General features: G+C 30.9%; 1 protein-coding gene across 2 annotated transcripts; it reads left to right on the top strand.

The window, feature by feature from the left end:
• The first annotated feature begins 384 nt into the window (after positions 1–384).
• On the top strand, positions 385–16,970 carry LOC141447838 (maltase 1-like). 2 transcript variants are annotated; one of them, XM_074115719.1, is made up of 11 exons: positions 385–549; positions 712–929; positions 10,092–10,271; positions 10,712–10,869; positions 10,972–11,097; positions 11,256–11,488; positions 12,419–12,599; positions 13,025–13,238; positions 13,333–13,525; positions 15,045–15,170; positions 15,970–16,970. In XM_074115719.1, the coding sequence occupies exons 3-11, from the start codon at positions 10,169–10,171 to the stop codon at positions 16,100–16,102; spliced, it is 1,467 nt and encodes a 488-aa protein (XP_073971820.1). In that variant the 5' UTR covers positions 385–549; positions 712–929; positions 10,092–10,168; the 3' UTR covers positions 16,103–16,970. The 2 variants fall into 2 exon arrangements, with proteins under 2 accessions (XP_073971820.1, XP_073971819.1); XM_074115718.1 differs by lacking the exons at positions 385–549; positions 712–929 and adding an exon at positions 1,807–2,039.
• Positions 16,971–18,110: the final 1,140 nt, after the last annotated feature.

Below are 18,110 nucleotides of genomic sequence, written 5' to 3'. Positions count from 1 at the left end.
CACAAAGTTTCCAACCATTTAAAGAAATATTAAAGCTAAAATAGCGACAATCTTAGTTGCTGATAGTTTGGTAGACTTACTAATAGGCGGAGGTTTGCGGGTTTAAGTCCAAACGTGCTGCCTTTAGATTATCTCTTCCTTTACTTTAAAGGGTTCTGTAGCCCTCTAACTATTGCTGTATAACGGACTAGGGTAGTGAATTGGAAAAACTCCTGACCCGTCATTAAATGATGATGGCACACTCAAATTAAAATAAAATTATTTTTTGAGGGACAACAATCTGTAACGGTGACATATAATTACTTCGTTAAAGAAGAAAATCCTTGAGAATATCGATAAAAAATTAAATAACTCTGTTGCTTGCACTCAATGCTACGTCATTTGGGTGTGCCAATTAATGTTCATATTGCTAGCTCTAGAGTTATCGTGATAAAGAAGTTTGTCAATTTCAATGAGATCAGTAAACGGTTGAAAAACAGCTGCAGTGAATGAAATTGATATGGATTTGTATTTACATTGGTAGTAATTATTACTTAAAATTTAGTGAAGGTAGTTCTAATTTCAATCACTGTTACGCAATTACTATGTGCTTAATTAGTTAGTTATACAATATCATTTAATATTATACATTTATTGAATTTTTAAATTCATTAATAATAAATACAAATTAAACCTTAACAATATTTTTTAAATATAAGTATGAAATTTCAGGAATCACTGTTCTGTAACCCAAAAGAAACCTTCTCATATACCCGGTGTCTTACCTCGCTATCACGAACGGTAATGAGTGATGTGTGTATGTGAATATTTTCTATCTAAAACTAAGTAGAATGCAGAAAACTAGTAGATAACTTTCTTAATACTTACTACTATAATAATAGCAAAAATTAACACAAAATTACGTATCACTACCAGTTATGGAAAGAATTGTAAGTACGCCAAAATTAATATATGTAGTTAATTTGTAGTAAATTAAAATATCTTTCGGTGATTTTTAATTTTTGTCTTAATGTTGACACTTTTAAAGGCAACCAAACAGTAAAAAAATCTTAGCCTAGCCTCATCTTCAGGGGAAAGGCTTTTTGAATGTTTAATCTACAGTTTATCTACTGAATTACGCTTGTAAAGAAGCGTTACACGACTGTTGGAGAACTCTAATCATTTTTTGTTGCCGTAAAATAATCTTTAAACTGGTCCAGAGAAATTGGGAACATCTGTTGGAAAGGAATGATCCACAGATCTGTTGGAATGAGCTGCAGTCATAGTCCTTTCTGTGAATACACGCAATACATTTCTACATGTTTCTATCAAATTATGTTAATTACAAAACCGGAAAAGTCGATCTAGAGCAAAAAATAAGATCATGTATAAGCAAATTGTGGATTCAGTTTCCATTGTGATTCGTTGCAAGATGTAAAATAGCTACAAACTAAAAGTCAGACTTGCGGTTATCGGAGTTCTGATAAAACCTTAACTATGGCTACAATAGTATCTAATTTGAGTTCTCAGCGATTTGTAGTTTTTGAGATATTTTATGGGTACAGATACGCGTTAAAAATATATTTTTGTATTCAAAGAACCTCAAAACATGAATTTCCAGTTAAAACGTTTGCAAATATTATTGTTATTGAAGTTTTGGATAGATGAAAAAATTTACTTTTTAATTACTAAAATAATTATTTTAAACTATTATTGCCTTTTTTTAATAAAAGACATTTAATCGATAGTTATCTACAAAAACTGAGCAATTTAAAAGAAAAACAACGGAGAAGGGATAATACATAAAAGTTGATAATAATTGTAGTGGGGGTTTTTCATTGCCCAGCAGGCAAGTGCCTCGCATTACTCTCTTCAATTGTGTACATCAGTATTCACCATCATCATGTCCAGATATCATTATTATTGCTGCAGTATTGTTCTGTTCTGTGTATTACTGTCTGTTGTAAACTGTCTAGAGTGGTACGATAGTAAAGTATTATATCAGATTTACCCAAAATCTTTTGCCGATTCTGACGGCAATGGCATTGGCGATTTAAAAGGTAAGCTATGTTAATCTTTGGCAATAATAATTTTAATTAATAATTAAAAATGACATATAAAACTATAAATTATGATAAATTAAGCCAGAAAAACAAGAGATGAATGCGTAAAAGCTACTGAATGGTCTTCAAAGGAACAACATTAATGTAATTTTTAAAATCTCTTGAGTAAGATCTGCAAAATATGTTATTGCTTAAAAATTATCACCTACAGTTTTAATGTCAGGTGTTAAAGGTTCCTTTCTTTAAATTGCTCCATTAGAACAGTCTAATCCAGAGGTGTCTACAAGAGGTGAGGAAATTATTCGAAAAGTCATCTACAAATTCTTCGTTTTTGCAGTTTTCTTACAAAGTATTGTCACAGTAGGTTTTCTTTATATCTACTTAGTCCTTTGTAAAACTCATTTCTTTTGTTTAGTTACTTTTTAAAAAATGTCTTATAACATGCGGCGTGACGTTACGATGGTAGTCTTTTCTTATCCCGTAACAAAATGACTACTAATTCTGTTGTCACTTTTTGTTTATATATCTGCTTAAAGTGACCTCTAAACTTTTCGTTACACTCACCCAAAAAATGGCACCACTCAGAGGGTAAGGGCAAAGGCTTGAATATGGGAGTTTTAATGAAATACTTGGAAGCCAAAGAAATAATAATAATTTTCTAAGGTAAATAAAAAAATTGAAAAGTTTAATGTTCAACGTAACCAAGATAAACAATTCATTTTCTGACAAGGCGACGCTTGCATTGAAATAGTTGATAGTGTCCTTTAATAGAATATCTACCCAGGCGTTTGGCAGGTGGCTCTTCTATTAATTGAGAAGGGTACACATGCTCAGTTGTTTTTATCCATAGCGCTAGCCACGATAAAATTTCTATTTATTTTTGTTGTAAAAAAGTGTGACAAATTCTTACATTAGGTCGAGCAATATCTTAATGATGGTAGTTGCCTCCAGTATGATTCTTAAACAAAACTGGTTTTTGGATATTTTAATGAGCATTGAATCTGCCTTAGATTAAGACATATGATGGCCATGAACTGAACAACGAAGGGGGTTAAAACTAGGATCAAGTCCAATCTCTACTGGCAATCCGTTCACAAATAGCAACAACTGAATGTTGTGATTCACATCATTTGCATGTACTGCTAGCGTTCAAGGCATGTCTCTGCGCTGTGATCTCCAGTTTTTATTGAAGAATCCTTGAACACAAGCTTTTGGATGCTTTTTTGAGCTATTCAAATCTCAGTGAGAACTATCCTTTTTTGGTGCAGTTGTGAGGTTTTTTTTTGCACACTTTATTAGCTTTTCTTGCTCTAACCTTGAATTTCAAATATCTACAATGGCGTAACCCATCAGTACTTGGTTAAAGCTCATTGTTTATTGTGTACTTGATACGTCATTGTGGTAGCTTGGTCGCTTAAGCACATTTGTCGAGAATCCCATTTCAATCTACAGTCGACTTAAATCCTTAAGTTCATCAGACCTCTTTTCCAATTCTTAGTGATATTTCACTTTAGAAATGTACTCTCCTTTCTAGTGAATACAGTGTCCTTTGATTCAATGTCTTCCGCTAGGAAATTTTCATTTATATATAAATTCACTGAGATTATTGGTAATCATTAAAACCTTATTACGATGATTGTAGCATAATGAGAAAGCAGGTAATTTTCGTATTTTTTAATTACACTGCTCATAAGCACCGATCTTTAAAAGCACGGTCAGAAAATCTCAAGCACTTATTTTTTTTCAACATCTTTTACTTTGGAAGCATCGGTATAACCAAAAAAATTTAACAAGTTGATGCATGTTTTTTTGTTTAATTTGGTCACATTTAAACATTTAAGAACAGTGATCTACGAAATAATATACTCAATTTAGAAAACTTAATTTATTGACATTAGTAATTTCTAATCCTCCACAGCCACATTCTGGCGATCTTTTTGCATTTCTATGTTGTGCCATTGTTTTTATCCAGCTAATTACTTCCTCCAGAAGATTTTAAATTACTTATAGCAGTTAAGAGTTGAATAAAATTCAGAAAAAAAGAAGCAATGAACGTTCTTTTTTTAAAAAAATACAATATATCAATAAAATATTGTGCACACTTTATCTAATCAATAAAAACTGTACAAAATTGATAAAGGAATTTGATTTTTACATCACCTCTTAAAAAAACTGATCGACTCTTAATACCTATTGATGGACTACAAATTCCCTTACATTATTTGTTCATTTCTCATTTAAATTTGAAAAGGTTGCGGATTAAACAAATAAAAAAACCTTCATTAGCTTACCAATACCAGACAAAAACCTGTACTAATACTAAAAATAAAACTAAATCTAGTTATTTAAGTATCTTCTGAGTGATTGATAACTTTGCACCATGTAAGTTCATATCATTGCACAATTCATGTAATATTGAATATTTACAACTACACTAAGAGTCCAGAACAAGTAAATAAGGTTTTTTATTTAATCAAAAAAAGTCCAATATTACTTAAATCATGAGCAAATGGCAATTGTACATAGTATTTAATGATTAAAATAGAATGCTTAGTGAAATACACTCCATAGCCTCAAACACAAATTGCATTTTCATGCAATAAGTACATAATGCCTGACCCATGCACTGCAAACTACGCTAAAGACCTGTAATTTACTCGATATTTCTGAAGAGCTGACAAAAAAAATCTTGAAACAAGTGCTAATTAAATCGTTCTGTAGTCAAACTATAATAGTGTACCAAATATGGGGGGTAAGAGTTCAGTAATAAAAAAATAGATGTGATTGTAAAAACTGGTAGTAGTCAACCTTTTTTGTCAAAGAGCCAACGGTGTCGTGGTTTGGTTAGTAATGATTGCAAAAAAACCTTTTTGCTTCAAGAGAAATGTTATTAAGTAAATCAACTTTTGATCAAATTTATTAAAAGTTTTAGAAATAAATGAGATGTTGAGGTATATGTGGATGATAATTGAATTGCAAAATAACTGCAGAGGAACATAGAGTGAAGAGTTGGTTAACAGTTAATTGTTGGACGTTTAAGCTGATACAAGTTTTTAGTGCAAGAATGGCCTAGATAAAATTGTAGCTTATACAGTAATGTTAGCTATGGGCAATTTTATGGTAATATCATGTTCAGAATTACACATATTTGAACATCAGAAACATCTCTTTTCGATAAAAACGCAATCTTTAAAAATTTACGCAATTGGAACTTTTCATTTTTTTGTTTATTAGAAGTCGGAAGAAGTAACAAATAGGCCTTGATAATAGTTTTAGAGTGTGATTATTCTTCTAGGTATTCCTAACTTCTTGCACACATTTAACTTTAGCAGAGATAACATTGCTTAAAAAGAAATTAGATAACCAAGGAGTTGTGATTCAATTCCTTTAACTTCTACATATGTTTGCAGATCAAACTTTCTGACCTAATTCTATAAACTCTGTTGTTGTGACTAAATAATAGTAATAATGACTTTGAAAATGGTGTCACTACTCACTAGTAAACTAACCAGCCAAGCATGTATTTTATGCTAGGAGGCTGGGAGAAATGTTTTTAAATTATTCGCAACATGGGAAATATCAAATTAAAACAATAAGCAAGGTTATAAGTAAAATTTTCCATTAACGTTCTTTTGACTTGGTAGATAACCGTGAGGAAAGTTTCAAGGTTTTACGAAGGTAATGAAAAATTAAGAACAATTATTATTATAGAGGAAACTAGTCATACTATTTAGAATGTTTGAATAAATTTCTTTTAAAAAAAAGGGGGAAATGGTTTTTGATAGTTATATTATTAAACATTTTAGAGCTTTTTATTATTTGTTAAAAGTCGTAATTTACCTTAAAATAGATAATCATTGATATTATAAACAAATATATACTTATCTCTTCTACACTCCTTACTTATTAATATAAAACAATACTAAGTTTTCTACTTATATATTAACAAATTATAAAAATATCACTAACGAACATTGAAGCACCAATGTAATATATTAAATGTGCTGTTAATTATGTGAACACATTCTTAGTACAAAGATTGTCCATTTTTTCAAACTGCTTGTGGGGATTGTTGAATTGAACGTGGTAATTGTTAATTAAAGGAAGTTTATATTGTTTACATTAAACTTTTTTTTTGCTTTGTTTAAATTAATTCTTGGCCAGTTATTAGAATTAATTCCCACTAAAAGCTAAATTATGTTCAGATAAATAAAGTGTTGTTGCTATTCCTCTTGACACATTTCTAAGCCGTCCTGCTTCAAATTTTGTTTGACAGTTTGGTTTGACTGATTATGTGTGCCGTTTTACTTATTTTTTCTTTTCCTCATCCACTTTGCGATATGGAGATGTTAAAAAGAGGCGCCTCACAAGCCTTTTTCTCTGGCTATAAAACCAAGTGGTTGTTGGGCATTTCAGTTTCGCTCAAACAGTTTACAATTTATTTGGATTAGGTTATTCCCTTCCTTCCCATCGATCTATTTCCAGAACATTCGACCTTGTTGCTCTTTTATAATGATGAATAATGCAAGGAAAATATTTTATTAGGTTATTTTGTGTTATTTTTTTTATTCCGTAATTTGAACATTCATAAATAACACACCTTTTTTTTTATTTGATTCTCCACGATCTGCTTTCGCTTTTTGTGGCAGTCTTCCAGTACCTTACATTTAATAGTACCTAACGTCCTCTCTTCCTAACTAATTCTTCATACACTCTTCAGTCTTTTCTCGCTTCTCATCCTGGGCACCTCATCATCTGCCGCCCTGGCTAGTTAACTTCCTAGCGCAACCAGTTGAATCTGATGACTTTAATATTGTTTGACTCACAATAAAACCATAACATCAAAATTTATTCTTCACCTCTTGTAGGTTATGACACATTCCTCACTCCTGAAGGTCCTACTTCCAAATAATATAGAGCCCTTTCACCTTCTGTGCCTTACACGGCCTTCTAGAACTATTGTGTCGTCTAAGAAATCTCAGAATCTGAGAGGATTGGGTTTATTCAGCACCGGCACCTTCCTTCCTTTGGACTGTCAGTTTGGTGTATGAAGTTTTTTCTATATCTCCACAGAATCTTCATCTGAAGTACGCTGTAGACCCATATCCTGTATTCTGTACAGGCCTGTTACCAATTTTCAGCTTCATTCTTTTGATAAACATATGGTAAAATACTGTTTATTTTAAGTACTCTCTTGAACTGAATCCTAAATTCTTGTACCGCGAAAATGTATAGTTTGGTTATCGCCAAACAATGAATGAAGGCCGAGTGCCTCATAAAACACAAATATATAACTTAAGAAGGGGAAAAAAAGTTTAAAGTTTGTTTTAAATAGAGCTGAATTCTGCTGAGCTGTCTACCTAATCTAGACCCTGAATTAATTGATAACGCAATCAAGGCACTAGAGATATATCTAAGATCATCGAGTTTTGATGTCGATAATGCTAAAAAAAAATGTAGGAACTTGTCGACAACTCGAAAAAACAGACATTTTTGTGTAATATTAACTATCAAAATTTCATTCAGTTATCTAAAATAGATTTTATAAACACTAATTACGTAAATATTACACCAATACTTGCTTAGACTTTCAAAATGAATATTTCCCTTATCTTTAATCTTTTAAATTTTTGTTTATCGTTTCACCATTCATAGATATGCTAGATTTGCATTAAACATGTATTCCATAACAACCATTTTTTTGTTTTTTTAATATTATTAAAATGAAGAGGCATTAAGAAAAGAATGTCGTGATTACACAAGCGAAAAATTAGTGCATACATTCTTTATATTTGTTAGAATTGTATGAAACACCAACTACCGAATATAAAATACAATGCATAGACAATAACTACTTAATGTATAAACTTTGACTAAGAATATAAACTTTGCACAATGGTTACAGATCTATACCAAAATAACATCACATAGTATATTTATTGTTTTTATATTACATACTTTTGTAATAGAAATTCAATTCAGAGATATATATATTTATATACATAAAATCTATATTTCCTAAATGTAAATTGGTACTTTTCCGTTAGCCGGGCGCAAGCGAAAAACAGTATTGGGTAAAACTGTTTTCTTTACAATTCATTAATATTTGTTTATAGTTGAACGTTTTCGACTTTTTTCCGTTGACTTGGCTCGCGTTTGGTTCACAATTGGCGACATTTGCGCCCGGCTAACGGAAAAGTACCTGTAAATTTTTACCATTTATAGAATTAATAATTTCTTTACTTTGTAAACATTTTTTCCCCTAAAAATCACCGCCTACATTCCGCCAAAATTGAACATGACCCATATAATCTTGGACCTTCCAAAAAACGCAATAAAAAAAAAAACAATCGTCACCTGCTCCAGCATTTATTTTTGCCAACACTGGGCTCTTGTTTAGGTGTTACATCCATAGTCTTACTTTAAAGAGCCACTATTTATTTATTTTTTTAAGTAAAGAGGTTTTCTGCGAAGGTAAATATTAAAAAGGAATCAGCGTAATCGAAATGATCCCAATATGCAAGTTGAAAAGCCCACCTTAACTGAAAATGAAAAAATTAAGAAAACCTTCGTTAAAGATCTAATTGCTTTACAAATACTTTACTCATTTGATAAAATACAATCAAAGAAAACATGTGATATGAACGTGCTCATAACTTTCTTTTATTTCAGTTCGTAAGGTTATCTTTATACAACAAATTTCACTAAATGTTAGGTAGCTCAAATTAAAATTCATTGTAACGTAGAGACTTTTGATGGAAACATGTTGTCCCAAAAACTTTCCAGACAAATTTAAACAAGCGATAGTTATTTGAGTAGCTGGTTAACGAATGCTAAAATTAAGTTCTAAATTTTCAATAATTAAATTAAGCTGATCAAAGGTACACATAGATAAATATGTCAAAACTATTTCGTCGCGTTGTAGGGACCTCAAAAAATTTTCGGAGAAATCTCAAAATAAAAAAAATATGCCTGTTTTCAATACTCAATAAACTAGGAGTGAAATGCTCATTATATATATATATATATATATATATAATTATATATATATATATACTTGTGATTACACAAGCGAAAAATTAGTGCATACATTCTTTATATTTGTTAGAATTGTATGAAACACCAACTACCGAATATAAAATACAATGCATAGACAATAACTACTTAATGTATAAACTTTGACTAAGAATATAAACTTTGCACAATGGTTACAGATCTATACCAAAATAACATCACATAATATATTTATTGTTTTTATATTATCTACTTTTGTAATAGAAATGTATATATATATATATATAATAATGTTATATATATATATATATATATATATATAATAATGTATATATATATACATACATACTTATCTTTCAAATTATATGTGACCACACCCACCGCAGTGTCTAATAAGCCAACTTGAAGTGGTTCAATACTTTATTAAAAAACAAAACTAACGATAACCGTGTTATATCAAGTTATTGTTCAATAAATACTATCCCATCCTAAATACTATCATTTCGTAATTTTTTCATGATGTTATTGTGTATTTCGCTAAGCTAGACTTATTGAAACAAAATATTCTGACTCATATTATTAATGATTCTAAAAAATTATATTTAAATCAATAGAAAAATGTCTCGACCGCTGTTTCATTCTCTTATTTAACTTAAAGAGTGTGGCTTTAAGTCAGTTTTTGATACTGGATTCCTACAGTGGCAATTCATATTGATGAATGTTATGAAGCATTCCTAGCAGATACATTACAAACCGATGCCCAGATTAGTAGAAAGCCTTAATAAAAGATTTCTTCTTGTCTTTTAACTGTAGAAAATTCTAGCACTAATTTTTAGATGACAAATTCGAATTCTGTACTCTTTCAACCGAAATAAATCAAAGAAGAGCATGAAAACCTTAATATTATAGGGGTCACAGAGGTCCTTAAATCAAGGAGCTAACTGCTAACTGATCTTTCATCTTAAAATATTCCTCAGCTTCCATGCCGTCTGGAACCGTCTGTATATCACTTAAGAGAATTATTTAAATTTTCAGGTATAATAAATAAAGCGCAGTATCTGAAGGATCTAGGAATAGGAGCAGTCTGGTTGTCGCCGATTTTCCAATCTCCTATGAAGGATAATGGATACGATATTTCAAATTACACTGCCATTGATCAAGTATACGGTACTCTGAATGATTTCAAAGAATTAATAAAAAAAGTTCATGATTTAGGTAAGTCCAGTTTTGCTTTGTTATTTAACAAAAATTGTAGTCTTATTTTGAGGTCTTAGTGTACCTACTAAGCTAACAACACCTGGGGAATTGAAATGAAAACACAGATCTTATCAGCTGATCACAAACATTCTCAAGCTCCATCATGTACCCGTACATATTCTGGCTCAGTTTTCCTAAACTTAATCTTATCTCCTCAGAGTCAGATTTGCTTAAGAGATCTAGGATTCACTGGTATTAATTAACGTTTGATCCTGTACGAGTGGGTAGAAGGTAATTTGAGTTTTCCCTGTAATTCGTCTTTTGTATGGTCAAGGTTTTAGTTTTTTTATATTTTTTAAGACATGATATTCAGTGCTGTTCTAAAAGTTCCGAAAATTTCGAGAAATTAACGGTACAGTATTTTATACCCGTATTTATGAATATCATTTATTGTGCAGGCATAAAAGTTTTACTAGATCTCGTACCAAATCATACAAGCGATGAACATAAGTGGTTTGTGGATTCTATTAATAAAAAAAATGGAAAAGAAGATTACTATGTCTGGGTTGATCCAGACAAAATGAGTCCCGCTGGATTTTTGCCACCAAATAATTGGGTTAGTAATCACTTATTTTAAAGTTATTGTTCTAGAAAATATTTACTAATGAATATAATCAAATCATAATAGTAATTATAAATTCTACTTTTATTCGATTAGGTTTCCTTGCTGGGAGGAAGTGCCTGGACTTACAATGAAAATCGCCAACAATATTATCTACATCAATTTGCAAGCTATCAACCTGATCTAAACTACCATAATCCTAAAGTATTAGAAGAAATTAAGGTAACTAAGTTATGTTCGTTCAATTTTATTTATTTTTCCCTTCGTTTGGATTACAATCAGTGCACACGTAACAAAGAAAACAGTGAATTTGTAGGATAAAAACTCTGTGTGGTATTTTTTTTCTTAAATTAATCTACTTTATCTATTTTTTATTGCAGAACGTTATGAGATACTGGTTAGATATCGGAGTAGATGGTTTCAGAGTTGATGCTGTTCCATTTTTGGTTGAAGATAAAGAACTAGTATCAGAAGATCAAATACAAGGATGTACTGATGTTAATTCATATAACTGTTTTAGGCACGATAAGACAAAGAATTTAAAAGAAACATACAATATACTTAGGGAATTGGGTACTGTTTTTGAAGAAAATAAATACAAGGACCAACCAAGGTAGGTATATTTAATGGTTATCGGGATGGAGGGTGTTGGTATACTTCTTAAGATCTCCAGTTCGAATCCCGTGCTTCCGTTCCCGTCCATGACACCATGGGTAGATAGGTGGACATTGATTTGCCTTAAAAAAAATATAACCTGTCTTAGATGGACGAATTTTTTTCTTCTCTCAAAAGAAGGAAAATTATTCCAGGCGCCAATTAGCCGAAGTTATCAGAGGAAAAGTTAGCCTGACAAGTTTCAAAATTTTCCTAAAAGGTGCCCACAGGAGGGATCTCTCAGTGATGAGCAGGGAGAGTTCTTGTAAAACGAAATTAGTTGAGAAAGATGGGAGTCAAAATAAAAACACTTTCGTTTAACGAAATAATTCGCAGGTGATAAACGAAAATGAACCAGTGGAAACTAAATAGAAATTTAAAAAAAAACCTTGAATATATGCTTAATATTAGAGTTTTGTTATATTCAGTATTTCTATTTAAACTGCGCAAAACATTTTTCGTAAAACATCCTGCACAAACCAGACAAAATCACCAGTTTGATATTAGTGGCAAACATTTAGACCAAGTATAATAAAATTGTACAGCATACGCCATCTAGCGGATTTTTTCGGTTTCATGTTTGGTTTGAGGAGGCTGCCGACTGTTAAGTTTGAATTGTTAGAAATTATTAAATTGGTTAACGACCATAGAAATATTTTTTTTTTTTTAACGGAATTATTGATATTCGTTCCAATAGTAAACTATAGTTTTTTTTATTGCCATTGTCTCGACTAAATGTGGTTTTTCTCAGAGCTTAAAACAGCGTAGGTTTTTCTTTACGGTAAAGAAGCTGATTTTTTAAAGTACTAAGTTGTTTGTCACTAACAAGCACTCTGCCTCTTTGTACCAATAAATTTTGTTTATAAATATTTTTTTGTTTATTTTTTAGAAAACTTTTCCTAGAAGCATATACTACTTTGAATGATACCATTAAATATTATTCTAAACATGCTACGCCATTTAATTTTAATCTTCTATTATTGACTCGAGATGTGAATGCAACAGAGGTTGAAAAACTTTTAAAAGATTGGACAGACGTTTTACCAAAAGAAAACAGAACTATCTGGGTGGTAAGTTTTGTTGAGTGTAACAATTAATTTTGATACTTTCATCTATAATTTAGTCTCATTCACAGCAGTTGAAGCAAAATGAATTACTAAATTAAGCTAGGGATATCTTGTCATTAATTTTTCCATTTACTATTTATTAAAATCATCATTTTCTGTAAGAGCATTAAGAATGATGTTAAAGAAAAGAGTAAGACTGTAATGTCTAGACGTTAAATTTATAGTACTTGAAAGATATTTGTTTTTTCAGAATGTAAATCTATTTATTATTTATCTGACTTGGTGACTCTTTTTAACTGATTTCTAGACCAAACTGTAGACTTTGCACACATTGGATTTACTCACATATATCTTGTATTCTTACTTTATGAAAAATTCTTACTTCGTTGGATTACAAAATTGCAAAATCAACTTTTTGTACCTTTCAGACTGGAAATCACGATAATCCACGTATTGGAACTAAAATGGGTGAAGATATGATTGATGCTGTAAGCATGCTCTCATTTATGGCACCAGGAAACACGGTTACCTACTACGGTGAGGAAATCGGCATGGTGGACACTTATATGGGCAGAAACTATAAATCTGATCCCAGAAATCCAGAGAGAACGCCTATGCAATGGAACAGTAATACTAGTGCAGGTAGATGAAGCTTCATTCAACTTTCTGTCTAAATTTGTTAAGATCTTTGGAAAGGTAAATCAGATTCTTAACTTGCCTGTCAACTAATTTTTAGGTTTTTCAAACATAACCAAAACATGGCTCCCAGTAAATCCTAATTACTGGGATATAAATCAAGAAAAAGAAGCCGCAGATAAGAAGAGTCATTTGACTATTTATAAGAGTTTGGTTGAATTACAAAATGATATAATTGAAGATAGCAACTATACTACACATATACTGGCGCCTTATGTATTCGCTTTGAAGAGGTATAAATTAAATACTACCGTTGAGGATAGGGTATTCATTATTCGTTCGTAAAAGTAGATTTTGGAAAAGTTACTCCATTAAATTTAATTTATAAATAAAAATTTAAAAACCAACAACTTGCCCTTTAAATACATGTCTAGGAAAATTTAATTGTTGCACTCTTTGTGGGGGGTTTAATCTCTCTCAATGGCACTAGAACCCAGTTAGTTAGGTCCTGGCCCCCTCGATTTCACTCCGCCAGTCGCCTTCTCTCTTGCAACCGCCATCCAGTTCCTAGTACGCAAAAACTGCCTGGCATCCTTGATACTGTCGAACCATCTTAGCTTTGGTCTTCAAACTCTCCTTTTACGGTCAGGGACTTCCTGTAGAATCTTGTACGGGATCTCCAGTCTTGCGACATGTCCAGCCCACCTAAGCCTGATTAGCTTAATTAACGCTATAATATTCGGCTCTTTTATCAGAGCATACAGCTCTCTGTTTGTTCTGCTACGCCAAGTCGTGTTCTCACGTGTTGGGCCGAAGATCTTACGCAGTATTTTCCTTTCGAATATTAAAAGGCATTGTTCATCTGCTTTCGTGATTGTCCATGTTTCGGAGGCATATATCAGGACAGGGAGAATAAGAGTTTTTTAAATTCTTAGCTTGGTTGCCCTGTCCAACAACTTACTTCTCATGTGGCTATAAAGGCCGAAGTAGCACTTATTCGCGGATATGATCCTTCTGCTGAAAAATTAGCTCTGTGGTTAGTGCAATGGGTGCTCACGCAGAGATCTCGGGTTCGTCAGCAATTCCTGGTTACCCTGCCCTTAGATTATTTCTTCCTAGGAGCGCCTCTTATTCTCACTTTCCGGTGACGGACAGTGTTGTATGTTAAGTAAAACTCTATCCGGAGGCCACAGTACACATTGAAAGCTTCGGGCAAATGACCTCAGAAGTTGGCGCGTCATAAATTAATATGGTTTATTTCATAGGTTTAGTATTAAGGATTATACATGTAAAATAGTAGTAAATAACTTTATTGTTGAAAAGTACTTTTTAAACGTAAAGGATAACAATTAAATTCGTAAGGAATAAGATATTGAATTCAAAAATCCCAGAATTAAATTGAAATAAATAATTAGTTTTTTATTTTGTTTTTTTGTAAAACCAAGGAGAGAATACCGACAAGAATTTAACCTTGAAGTAGAATTCAGCTTTGATTTCGTTGAAAAACTATTTAGTAACCAGTGGACAGAATCAGCCAGATCTCCACGGAATAACCTAAGGAATAAAAAAAAACTGTTCTTAGGTTATACAAATTTGAAACGTTTGCAATACTCCCTTTTATAATATTACTTGGTGGAAGTAAAAATAAAAATATTTTAGGCATGCTTTTGGATTCTCATAATAAAGGTCTGGCATTGGAAATCTGTCCAATCCCATTCACTTCCCGGAAGTAAAGTCAAAGTGGGACTAAACTCAAGGATACTCATAATCTTGTGTATAAGTATTTAATATTGTGTTTGTAATACATTTCAGAGCGAATCATTTATTGGTTATCAATTTAGATGATAGAGATCAAGAGGTAAATTTAACCAAAATTCATGATTTACAAGCAACTCTCAAAGTGAGAATATCATCATTGAATGCCGCCGTTACAGAAGGGTCAGTAATTCTTTTATCATTTTATTAAATCATAATAAACGCATACTAGAATATCAGAAGTTTCGGAGAAATGGCTTAGATCTATTTCATTCGTAATTTCAATCGTGGAAATAATCGGATTTTGTGTAGCAGTCATTAAAAGGCATTTTCTGGGTTAATATTAGCCTTTTTTAGAACTTTATTTTAAATTAAAACAAATTGAGATGCAAAAGATTCTCAATTGATCGTTTTAAAGATTGCAGATCCACATCAGCGAAATAAGTGTTGCGTATGGGTATATGAGAATGATTAGTATTACATAAAAACGAAAAACTGCAGCAATTTTAAATCTTATTTTTCAAATAGATCATGGCACCGACCCGTTAATAAGCGTTAGACCAAATGAACCAACAGAAACTCATTTTACTGAATCGATTTTTTAGTTGTCGCTCCTTCGATTATAATTGAACTGCGTACAATCTTTGTGCACAAGTTGATCTAAAACTTCTATTTGAAATATTTTCTTACATTAATACTACTCTTCAGTTGTGGAAGAGTTGAGATGAAGATTTCTTTTTAGTATCTTTAATATGATATATGCAGTCTTTAGCATAAGAAATTCAATATGTGTAAGTTAATTTCAAATTTAAAGAAAATATATTGATAGAAAAAGTATATTATTTTACTTAATAAATTTTGTGGTATTCAGCAATTTTTTCACATTCAATAGAATTAAAATAAATTTAGTTAAGTGAATTCATGTATGAATTCGCTATTGATTTTTTTTTTAGATATGTTATTAGATTATTTGTTTTTTTAGGGACGAAATTAAAATAGCAGATAAATTGTGGATGAGACCAAGAAGTGGAGTTATTTTATACAATTCAGCCGTTATGAATACAATCTCAATTCTGCTGATAATTGGCCTGTCATTTCTACATTCCTTGATTTGATTCTGTTGAAATTGAGTTTATAAATTATTCTAATAAAATGGAAACCAATATTTTATTGGAATATGTGAAACCAAGAACTTCAAAGTATTAAAGCAATGGTTGTTTACTATTCATTTTTTAATCCATCAAATAACTATTTATTTGTATTTATTTCGTAATGTGTAAAACTTCTTGGAAACAAAAGTTTTTCTTTCTGTCGACAGAATATAAATTTTGTATACAAATATAGCATATAAATTATTGTCTTTATGCTATAAAGTATAAGACGCCTTTTTTGTAAATATAGTTACATAAAGATAGACCGTTCTTGTAAATACTATTAAGAATATTCCAAAATTTTATCGTATTATTATTTAAAGTCTAAAAATATTGCATTTTTCATCTTTCCTGTAAAATTTTATTCACGTGATCGTTGATGGTGGAAACGTTATCATTATATTTTGTATTTTTCTGTACCTCAAGCTTTAAGTGGCATCTAATCCTTTATCCATACTTCTTACAATTTTCTGAATGGCAAGGGCCAATAACTAAGAGTTATTCCCTCTAGAGTTAACCAAAATAAAAAGTTACCAAATAAGTGCTCCATGTATTATTACAAAAAAATGGAAAATGAAGAAACTGAGTTAAATGTTGAATATGATTTATGTGATAGTAGAATTGCTGAATAGTTAGCTGAATACTGAAAGGATGCGCAGTGCATGATAAATTTGTTGCAAGGGTAACATGTTTCAAAAGCTTTGTTATTAGAAGACTATTTCATACCAAACAAATTAATCAACCTCTGAATACTGGTTGAATAAATGAGAAAGCAGTCAGAATTAAAGAAAACAGCGTGTGTTGTGAAAAATAAATAATTGTGAAGTTTTTTCTTTAGTCTTTTCTTACATATTCTCATCTTACTTCAAAATCCCCTTTACAGTGTATGTTTGCTTTTAATTATTTTGGATAAATATTTAAGTAATATTAATTTTTTAAGCATTTCATTTTATTTTTTCTATCAAGAGCCTCTTCTAAAACCAAAATGTTAATCAGGATTATAATTTTGTTATTTATAATTGCCAAATTCTAAAATAAAAAGAATTTTTCAAAACGATTTCATTTTGCTATTCAAGTTTCTACAATGAATAACTAGTTAATTAAGACAAATACAAAAAAGTAGCAAGAAGCCGCTAAAAAAGTATTTTCTTAAAACTTTTTTTTTTTTTTTTTTAGTTAAAATGAAACATTCCATAGGAAAACTGTTTTGGAAGGTATTATGGAAGCTGGGCAGTTTAATTGAAAACTCTGATTTATGTTCTTGTACTTTTACAAGTCAAATTAAAAAACATATAAAGTATTAAGTCTAATATAAAAATATATAGTATAGTATAATATAAATCTAATTGCTAGTTGGACGTAAAGCCCGCCTGAAAAAATAGGCAATTACTTTACTACTACTTACTTAATATAGTGGCATAAATTAGGTATTAATAAAATATCATGTATACAAACCAAAAGCAGAAAGTAATACCGAAAGTCATATGCTAGGTATTAGTCTCTTCCAATGTTCCATTCATGTGAGGAGAACCACTTAAGGAGTAAGGAGTTTCGAAGTGCGGTTTCAGAATTTCACACTGTAATTTATGATTGAAATGCTCAACTATGCTCTGATGTCTTTCTATTATGGAAAGTTCTCATCCCAGAATTGACCTAAATAATTTTGTCAGAAAAGTTAAAAAAATTGATTGGAGCTGAGGGTATTTTAAAATCTTCTAATGGCTCATTTCAACTGTATAGAATCAGTTTTACAAAATAATCTTGAGAATTGTAGTAATGGAGAACAGGCCCTTATGAAGCATTTGATTTGTGAGAAGTAATAAGAGAAAGTAGTTCAGAGTTTTAAAAATCTAGCGAGATTTTAATAGTTGAAGTGTAAGCAATAGAATTGTAAAGAAGGATAAGTAATTTATAAAATATTGGTCTTAATAATTTTCACTTTACCATGCTAAATATTTTCGTAGTATACTAA

This window comes from Rhodnius prolixus, unplaced genomic scaffold (genome assembly GCF_049639745.1).
Source record: "Rhodnius prolixus isolate KJV_2025 unplaced genomic scaffold, Rpr scaffold_13, whole genome shotgun sequence".
Classification (NCBI taxonomy): domain Eukaryota; kingdom Metazoa; phylum Arthropoda; class Insecta; order Hemiptera; family Reduviidae; genus Rhodnius; species Rhodnius prolixus.
The sequence above is the reverse complement of the archived record's forward strand: the minus strand, read 5'-3'. Positions and strand labels throughout refer to the sequence as shown.